Raw genomic sequence first — 10,583 nt, 5'->3', positions numbered from 1 at the left:
GTTATGTTGTGAGCTGTGTTATGTTGTGGGTTGTGTTATGTTGTGGGCTGTGTTATGTTGTGTTATGTTGTGGGCTGTGTTATGTTGTGGGTTGTGTTATGTTGTGAGCTGTGTTATGTTGTGGGTTGTGTTATGTTGTGGGCTGTGTTATGTTGTGTGCTGTGTTATGTTGTGAGCTGTGTTATGTTGTGGGCTGTGTTATGTTGTGTTATGTTGTGGGCTGTGTTATGTTGTGTTATGTTGTGTGCTGTGTTATGTTGTGAGCTGTGTTATGTTGTGGGTTGTGTTATGTTGTGGGTTGTGTTATGTTGTGAGCTGTGTTATGTTGTGGGCTGTGTTATGTTGTGGGTTGTGTTATGTTGTGGGCTGTGTTATGTTGTGGGTTGTGCTATGTTGTGGGTTGTGCTATGTTGTGGGTTGTGTTATGTTGTGTTATGTTGTGGGCTGTGTTATGTTTTGTTATGTTGTGGGCTGTGTTATGTTGTGGGCTGTGTTATGTTGTGTTATGTTGTGGGCTGTGTTATGTTGTGGGCTGTGTTATGTTGTGGGTTGTGTTATGTTGTGGGTTGTGTTATGTTGTGTGCTGTGTTATGTTGTGGGCTGTGTTATGTTGTGTTATGTTGTGGGCTGTGTTATGTTGTGGGCTGTGTTATGTTGTGGGTTGTGTTATGTTGTGGGTTGTGTTATGTTGTGTTATGTTGTGGGCTGTGTTATGTTGTGGGCTGTGTTGTGTGCTGTGTTATGTTGTGGGCTGTGTTATGTTGTGGGTTGTGTTATGTTGTGTTATGTGGGCTGTGTTATGTTGTGGGCTGTGTTATGTTGTGGGCTGTGTTATGTTGTGGGCTGTGTTATGTTGTGGGTTGTGTTATGTTGTGGGCTGTGTTATGTTGTGTTATGTTGTGGGCTGTGTTATGTTGTGGGCTGTGTTGTGTGCTGTGTTATGTTGTGGGCTGTGTTATGTTGTGGGTTGTGTTATGTTGTGTTATGTGGGCTGTGTTATGTTGTGGGCTGTGTTATGTTGTGGGCTGTGTTATGTTGTGGGCTGTGTTATGTTGTGGGCTGTGTTATGTTGTGAGCTGTGTTATGTTGTGGGCTGTGTTATGTTGTGGGTTGTGTTATGTTGTGGGTTGTGTTATGTTGTGGGCTGTGTTATGTTGTGGGCTGTGTTATGTTGTGGGCTGTGTTATGTTGTGTTATGTTGTGTTATGTTGTGTTATGTTGTGGGCTGTGTTATGTTGTGGGTTGTGTTATGTTGTGTGCTGTGTTATGTTGTGGTCTGTGTTATGTTGTGGGCTGTGTTATGTTGTGGGCTGTGTTATGTTGTGGGCTGTGTTGGGTTGTGTTATGTTGTGGGTTGTGTTATGTTGTGGGCTGTGTTATGTTGTGTTATGTTGTGGGCTGTGTTATGTTGTGGGCTGTGTAATGTTGTGTTATGTTGTGGGTTGTGTTATGTTGTGTGCTGTGTTATGTTGTGTTATGTTGTGGGCTGTGTTATGTTGTGGGCTGTGTAATGTTGTGTTATGTTGTGGGTTGTGTTATGTTGTGTGCTGTGTTATGTTGTGTTATGTTGTGGGCTGTGTTATGTTGTGGGCTGTGTAATGTTGTGTTATGTTGTGGGTTGTGTTATGTTGTGTTATGTTGTGGGCTGTGTTATGTTGTGGGCTGTGTAATGTTGTGTTATGTTGTGGGTTGTGTTATGTGGGTTGTGCTATGTTGTGGGTTGTGCTATGTTGTGGGTTGTGCTATGTTGTGGGTTGTGCTATGTTGTGGGTTGTGTTATGTTGTGGGTTGTGTTATGTGGGCTGTGTTATGTTGTGGGCTGTGTTGTGGGTTGTGTTATGTTGTGGGCTGTGTTATGTAGTTGGCTGTGTTATGTAGTGGGTTGTGTTATGTTGTGGGTTGTGTTATGTAGTGGGCTGTGTTATGTTGTGTTATGTTGTGGGCTGTGTTATGTTGTGGGCTTTGTTATGTTGTGGGCTGTGTTATGTTGGTAAAACCTCTGTCTCTCAAACAGAATTTGTGAACATAAAATTTAAACTAGAAGAAACGACAGGGATTATCCAGAACATTTTAATGACCAAAAACATCTACCTTTTTAGATTTTGTGGCGTAGAGAAAGTCTAGATATCAGACAGGGGAGGAGATATAAATAACTCTGAGTAAAAGAGAATGTTTTTTGATATTTTCACCCTCCAGACATTATTCCCTAAAGGTCTTAATGATGTGATGCCCATGTTATGTTATGTTGTAAATGTGAACATGAACTGATGCCGCCACACCACCTCAGCCGACTCTGACGTTTCTTTCCTGCGCTGTACCCAATGATTTATGGAACCTTCCTGGATAGGTCGATGTCCTCGTTGTGGTTTTACAGACGTGTTTATGAAGTGTTATGTTGTGTTATGTTGACGTGTTGATGAAGTGTTGTGTTGACGTGTTGATGAAGTGTTATGTTGACGTGTTGATGAAGTGTTATGTTGACGTGTTGATGAAGTGTTATGTTGTGTTATGTTGACGTGTTGATGAAGTGTTTATGTTGACGTGTTGATGAAGTGTTATGTTGTGTTATGTTGACGTGTTGATGAAGTGTTATGTTGTGTTATGTTGACGTGTTGATGAAGTGTTATGTTGACGTGTTGATGAAGTGTTATGTTGACGTGTTGATGAAGTGTTATGTTGTGTTATGTTGACGTGTTGATGAAGTGTTATGTTGTGTTATGTTGACGTGTTGATGAAGTGTTATGTTGACGTGTTGATGAAGTGTTATGTTGTGTTATGTTGACGTGTTGATGAAGTGTTATGTTGACGTGTTGATGAAGTGTTATGTTGACGTGTTGATGAAGTGTTATGTTGACGTGTTGATGAAGTGTTATGTTGACGTGTTTATGAAGTGTTATGTTGACGTGTTGATGAAGTGTTATGTTGACGTGTTGATGAAGTGTTATGTTGACGTGTTGATGAAGTGTTATGTTGACGTGTTTATAAAGTGTTATGTTGTGTTATGTTGACGTGTTGATGAAGTGTTATGTTGACGTGTTGATGAAGTGTTATGTTGACGTGTTGATGAAGTGTTATGTTGACGTGTTGATGAAGTGTTATGTTGACGTGTTGATGAAGTGTTATGTTGACGTGTTGATGAAGTGTTATGTTGACGTGTTGATGAAGTGTTATGTTGACGTGTTGATGAAGTGTTATGTTGTGTTATGTTGACGTGTTGATGAAGTGTTATGTTGACGTGTTGATGAAGTGTTATGTTGACGTGTTGATGAAGTGTTATGTTGTGTTATGTTGACGTGTTGATGAAGTGTTATGTTGACGTGTTGATGAAGTGTTATGTTGACGTGTTGATGAAGTGTTATGTTGACGTGTTGATGAAGTGTTATGTTGTGTTATGTTGACGTGTTTATGAAGTGTTTATGTTCACACTGGATTAGAATATTTATGAAATGCACATTGTTAGATTTGGTAGCACGTCTTTCGTGATGCTTGTTTTCCCTCCAACCCCATTGGATGCGTGGAATGGATGTGGGTGTGGCTATGTCTAAATACGGGTGCAATTTTTTTTTTTTTTTAACTCACTAAAGCTCTGACGAAGGCCTTGCGGCGGATACGTTTAATTGAGAGCGGTGGCACTTTCAGGAGCGGTGTGGGAGTTTCTTATTGTTTCTCGACATTACTTATGTCACCTTTAAAAAACGTGTATAAAGCTGTAGTCATTTATGGGGGGGGGGGGGGGGGGGGGGGGGGGTTACTATAACAGGGTTACTATAACAGGGTTTCTTATATCAGGGTTTGCCATAACAGGGTTTATTTGTAACAGGGTTGATTCGTAACAGGTTTGTTAATAATGTACTTATCCCTATTCAGCCTCTACATTTGCGTAGAGGAAATTATTATCTGTAAGAAGTAAGAGAACTGGTTATTTAACAATTATTAGTTTACATTGTTTTGCCAGAATGTTGTTTTTGTTCAACTGTGTTACCCACTCCAGTCAGCAGGCGGCGATGAGAGTCTTTCAGGTGATGCTTCATTCGTGACGTATAATGTACGGGACGGGATGTTTGTTTCTACAACAACACTTCAGCCACCTCGGTAGCGTGCTAGCCAACATAAAACCAAAACATTGAAGCGCTTTAGGCCATTTTGGTTCATATTAACCACGGTGTTTTAAACACACTGTCTGCGTATTTACTAGTTACTCTATTTAATTTACTATTTACGTGTTTAGCTCGGCTCACTCGGCTAATGCTAACTAGCTTGCTAACATCCTCGACCATGAGCTCACTAAGCTACTCCCTCCCTGCTAAAGAAGAGGAGGTCTGCTGGACAGAGAAAGATGTTCTCGTGAAAGAGGAGAAGGAAGAGGAGGCTGTTACAGTTAAACAAGAAGTAGAGGGTGAGGCTGTTACAGTGAAAGAAGAAGTAGAGGGTGAGGCTGTTACAGTGAAAGAAGAGGAGAAAGACGTGAAAGAGGAAGAAGCTTTTAGAGTGAAGGAGGAGGATGCAGTTTGTGGAATGAAGGAGGAGGAGGAGGGGGAGATTACTGTCCCATTGGAGGAGACTGGAGATCTGATTAACACTAGTAAGTGCTATTTTAAAAACAGTGGAACAAACTCTGTAGTTGTTGAACTAATGTGTCATGTTCAAGACTGCGGTCAAGTGAGCCGTAATTCGCAAAACTTCCGTGTGAATTGTTTTAAGCGAAGTGACAACACTTTATGGTACCGCGTGTTTTCTGGGAGGGGAAACTGATTAGGATGTTCTCTAATGCTCTGATAGAAACGACAGCTACAAATTATTCCAAGCAAACAGTTTGCCTCACACTTATTTAATCTTCCATAATCAAAGTGATACCAAATCGTTTAGTTCATTTTCGCACCTTATCCTAAATTGCTTTGACATCACGGGTAGAGTGAGGCTGCAGTAGCCTGACGTTGGTGCTGTTTAGGAAATGTTAAATTATCAATCCAAGATGTGTTTATGACGTCAGGACGATCTAATTGAGTCTGATATGTTTTCAGTATATCATTTATCCAGTGTAATGACCATATTCTGCCAATTTAAAATATGGGTTAACATAATTGATAATTCTATATTACAGTTAATGTCAAAGCAAAATTGGATGATAGAAAATGTGTCACGTCTGCCACCAGTACATCCCTATTCCACTGTCATTAACATTGTAATGTATAAAGGCAGGGTAGCCTAGTGGTAACCGGAAGGTTGCAAGGAACTAGTAACCGGAAGGTTGCAAGGGGGCCTTGGTCAGGGAGGTGACCCCCGAGCTGACAAGGTACAAATCTGTCCTTCTGCTCCTGAACAGGCAGTTCAGGGGCAGAACTGTTCCTAGGCCGTCATTGAAAATAAGAATTTGTTCTTAACTGACTTGCCTAGTTAAATAAAGGTAAAATAAATAGCATGCCCATATGACAGCTACAACATTGGAAAAACACTAGTTTACCCTTTACTCAGTACTTTGTTGAGTTCTAGGCTTTATCAGAAAGTTGGGCGTTGTTTCTGAATAACCTAAAACATAATAATAATGTAAGAGATAATAATGTAATAATGAGAGAGAGAAGGAACAATAGCAATATTGAAAAATGAAATTTGAACAAACCTTACAGTTGAGCAAAGCATTTATCAAGACAGAAATGGCATCAGAGAAACCCCTCCTTGTCATTTGGGAACCAGAAGCCTAGCATTATCAAGACAGAAATGACAAGGCCCATCAGAGAAACCCCTCCTTGTCATTTGGGAACCAAAAGCCTAGCATTATCAAGACAGAAATGGCAAGGCCCATCAGAAAAACCCCTCCTTGCCATTTGGGAACCAAAAGCCTAGCATTATCAAGACAGAAATGGCAAGGCCCATCAGAGAAATCCCTCCTTGTCATTTGGGAACCAGAAGCCTAGCATTATCAAGACAGAAATGGCAAGGCCCATCAGAAAAACCCCTCCTTGTCATTTGGGAACCAAAAGCCTAGCATTATCAAGACAGAAATGGCAAGGCCCATCAGAAAAACCCCTCCTTGTCATTTGGGAACCAAAAGCCTAGCATTATCAAGACAGAAATGGCAAGGCCCATCAGAAAAACCCCTCCTTGTCATTTGGGAACCAAAAGCCTAGCATTATCAAGACAGAAATGGCAAGGCCCATCAGAAAAACCCCTCCTTGTCATTTGGGAACCAAAAGCCTAGCATTATCAAGACAGAAATGGCAAGGCCCATCAGAAAAACCCCTCCTTGTCATTTGGGAACCAAAAGCCTACTCATTTAAATATCATGAAAGCATTCGGACAAATTCCAGTTATGAAGAGTATTTTCCAAACAATTCTAATGACGTGTTTAATGTCCTAAAGGCCAAGGCACACTGAAGCCGTTGTCGGGGCTCAACACTCAACACACTTTATGTTGGGGTTTCCTTTATATTGGTGTTATATTACGACACTTTGTTGGTTTCCTTTATATTGGTGTTATATTACGACACTTTGTTGGTTTCCTTTTTCTCCCCGGACACAGCGCGAGATCGAACCTGGCGAACCTACATTAATAACCTACATTAATAACAATGGATCAAATGCAGCCTATGACATTGATTGAAATACTGTAGTCCACAATATCTATTATTATAGAGCTCTGCTCAGCCTCAACATGCCATTATCTATTATTATAGAGCTCTGCTCAGCCTCAACATGCCATTATCTATTATTATAGAGCTCTGCTCAACCTCAACATGCCATTATCTATTATTATAGAGCTCTGCTCAGCCTCAACATGCCATTATCTATTATTATAGAGCTCTGCTCAACCTCAACATGACATTATCTATTATTATAGAGCTCTGCTCAGCCTCAACATGCCATTATCTATTATTATAGAGCTCTGCTCAACCTCAACATGACATTATCTATTATTATAGAGCTCTGCTCAACCTGCAACCATGACATTATCTATTATTATAGAGCTCTGCTCAGCCTATAAACATGACATTATCTATTATCATAGAGCTCTGCTCAGCCTATAAACATGACATTATCTATTATTATAGAGCTCTGCTCAGCCTCAACATGACATTCCATGAGAGCAGGACTCTAGTTGGAACTCTACATCTTTTGATTTTCAAATTACATCAAGACTCTTTTAAATTAGGATTTTTTTGTAAACTGGCCTATGGTTATTGAGGGATGTGATTTGGATTCAACCTCCTAGCAAGAGAGTTGTGTCATGTGGAGGTTTCATTCAGGTCTTTATTTAAATAAACACTCTGTCTTTGGCAGGAGAAAGACCAGACTCGGAGAAACCAGAGACGTCCAAACCAGCAAGACGACACCACTGCTCCCACTGTGGAATGATTTTTAACCAGTTAAGGTGTCTGAAACGACATGAGAGAATACACACAGGGGAGAAGCCTTTCCAATGCTTCCAGTGTGGAAAGTGTTTTTCCTTGTTAGCGAGCATGAAAAGACATGAGAGGACACACACAGGAGAGAAGCCTCATCACTGCTCTCAATGTGGAAAGAGTTTTTTCTCATCAGGGTGCCTGAAAAGACATGAGATGATACACACAGGGGAAAAACCTTATCACTGCTCCCAGTGTGGAAAGAGTTTTAACCGGAAAGAATACCTGAAAGAGCATGAGAGAATACACACAGGAGAGAAGCGAGATAAACCTTTCCAATGCTCTAAGTGTGGAAATAATTTTTCCTTGTTAGCGAGCCTGAAAATACATGATAGAATACACACAGGGGAGAAGCCTCATCATTGCTCCCAGTGTGGAAAGAGTTTTAAGCTGAAAGGACAATTGAAACAGCATGAGATAATACACACAGGGGAGAAGCCGTACCACTGCTCCCAATGTGAAAAGAGTTTTTCCTGGTTGGGTCACATGAGAAGACATAAGAGAGTACACACAGGAGATAAGGATGTAGGCTGCTGAACAGTAGGACAAAGGACAGACAGCCGTGAAGAGGGCACGAGAAAGCCTATTCCCCCTCAGGAGACTGAAAAGATTTGACATGAGTCCTCAGATCCTCAAAAGGTTCGACAGCTGCACCATCGAGAGCATCCTAACTGGTTGACTCACTGCCTGGTATGGCGACTGCTCGGCCTCCAACAGCAAGGCACTACAGAGGGCAGTGCGTACGGCCCAGTACATCACCGGGGCCAAGCTTCTTGCCATCCAGGACCTCTAAACCAGGCGGTGTCAGAGGAAGGCCCAAAAAAATGGTCAAAGACTCCAGCCACCCATGTCGTAGACTGTTGTCTCTACTACCACACGGCAAGCCTTACCGGAGTGCCAAGTCTAGGTCCAAGCCATAAGACTCCTGAACATCTAATGGCTACCCAGACTATTTGCATTGCCCCCCCCCCCCCCCCCCCACATGTTTACACTGCTGCTACTCTCTGTTATAATCGTCTGTGCATATTCACTTTAATACCTCTACGTACATGTACATATTACCTCGACCAACCGGTGCCCCCGCACGTTGACTCTGTACCGGTAACCAATCAATCAATCAATCAAATTTATTTTATATAGCCCTTCGTACATCAGCTGATATCTCAAAGTGCTGTACAGAAACCCAGCCTAAAACCCCAAACAGCAAGCAATGCAGGTGAAGAAGCACGGTGGCTAGGAAAAACTCCCTAGAAAGGCCAAAACCTAGGAAGAAACCTAGAGAGGAACCAGGCTATGTGGGGTGGCCAGTCCTCTTCTGGCTGTGCCGGGTGGAGATTATAACAAAACATGGTCAAGATGTTCAAATGTTCATAAATGACCAGCATGGTCGAATAATAATAAGGCAGAATAGTTGAAACTGGAGCAGCAGCACAGTCAGGTGGACTGGGGACAGCAAGGAGTCATCATGTCAGGTATTCCTGGGGCATGGTCCTAGGGCTCAGGTCCTCCGAGAGAGAGAAAGAAAGAGAGAATTAGAGAGAGCATATGTGGGATGGCCAGTCCTCTTCTGGCTGTGCCGGGTGGAGATTATAACAGAACATGGCCAAGATGTTCAAATGTTCATAAATGATCAGCATGGCCGAATAATAATAAGGCAGAACAGTTGAAACTGGAGCAGCAGCACAGCCAGGTGGACTGGGGACAGCAAGGAGTCATCATGTCAGGTAGTCCTGGGGCATGGTCCTAGGGCTCAGGTCCTCCGAGAGAGAGAAAGAGAGAAGGAGAGAATTAGAGAACGCACACTTAGATTCACACAGGACACCGAATAGGACAGGAGAAGTACTCCAGATATAACAAACTGACCCTAGCCCCCCGACACATAAACTACTGCAGCATAAATACTGGAGGCTGAGACAGGAGGGGTCAGGAGACACTGTGGCCCACTCCGAGGACACCCCCGGACAGGGCCAAACAGGAAGGATATAACCCCCTTGTATATAGTCTCCACATTGACTCTGTACCGGTAACCCCCCTGTATATAGTCTTGCTATTGTTATTTTACTACTGCTCTTTAATTACTTGTTACTTTTATTTATTTTTCTTATTTACATGTTTTATTTTTACTGAATTTTTGTTTAGGGGCTCGTCAGCATTTCACTGTAAAGTTTACACCTGTTGTATTTGACTAATAAAAATTAGATTTTATATTAAAGCTGATCTACCCCCTAAAATAACAAATAACTGTTACTGATTAAACCCAAAAGGCATATTCTATTCTATGGTTACCAACTCCTCCATCAATACCGGCTGTAGGTCAGTCCAACAAGAAGCTGTGTCTGTGTATGTCCTATCAGGGGCACAACTCCTCCATCAATACCGGTTGTAGGTCAGTCCAACAAGAAGCTGTGTCTGTGTATGTCCTATCAGGGGCACAACTCCTCCATCAATACCGGCTGTAGGTCAATCCAACAAGAAGCTGTGTCTGTGTATATGAGGAAAAACAAGCCTCACCAGGACAGAAGAACAGGCACTTAATGAACTAATGTAAGAGTCATCTTTGCATCAAACCTGCAGACAAGGGGGGGTGCTGTGGTTGTTTTAGACTATGTCAAATACAAAGAAGAGATTCAGAGGATTTAAAACAAACACATGACCTTTTATAACATGGATTAGTATAACAGGGTTTATTAATAACAGGGTTTATCATAACAGGGATTATTATAACAGGGATTATTATAACAGGGATTATTATAACAGGGTTTATTATAACAGGGATTATTATAACAGGGTTTATTATAACAGGGTTTATTATAACAGGGATTATTATAACAGGGTTTATTATAACAGGGATTATTATAACAGGGATTATTATAACAGGGATTATTATAACAGGGTTTATTATAACAGGGATTATTATAACAGGGTTTATTATAACAGGGATTATTATAACAGGGTTTATTATAACAGGGTTTATCATAGAGCTCTGATCAGCCTATAAACATGACATTATCTATTATTATAGAGCTCTGCTCAGCCTGTAAACATGACATTATCTATTATTATAGAGCTCTGCTCAGCCTGTAAACATGACATTATCTATTATTATAGAACTCTGTTCAGCCTATAAACATGACATTATATATTATTACAGAGCTCTGCTCAGCCTGTAACCATGACATTCCATGA

General features: G+C 41.4%; 2 protein-coding genes across 2 annotated transcripts in view; one reads left to right on the top strand and one right to left on the bottom strand.

The window, feature by feature from the left end:
* Positions 1 to 10,583, bottom strand: part of LOC110494908 (zinc finger protein 721) — a 317,665-nt gene that overhangs the window by 202,678 nt on the left and 104,404 nt on the right. The gene's annotated exons all lie outside the window — the stretch shown is intronic.
* Positions 3,747 to 8,062, top strand: LOC110494928 (zinc finger protein 189). Its single transcript, XM_036947959.1, has 2 exons — positions 3,747 to 4,582; positions 7,276 to 8,062. Exons 1-2 carry the CDS (start codon positions 4,246 to 4,248, stop codon positions 7,932 to 7,934), a joined length of 996 nt encoding a protein of 331 aa, XP_036803854.1. The 5' UTR covers positions 3,747 to 4,245; the 3' UTR covers positions 7,935 to 8,062.

The sequence above is a fragment of the Oncorhynchus mykiss genome, chromosome 17, assembly GCF_013265735.2.
Source record: "Oncorhynchus mykiss isolate Arlee chromosome 17, USDA_OmykA_1.1, whole genome shotgun sequence".
Lineage (NCBI taxonomy): Eukaryota > Metazoa > Chordata > Actinopteri > Salmoniformes > Salmonidae > Oncorhynchus > Oncorhynchus mykiss.
The sequence above is the reverse complement of the archived record's forward strand: the minus strand, read 5'-3'. Positions and strand labels throughout refer to the sequence as shown.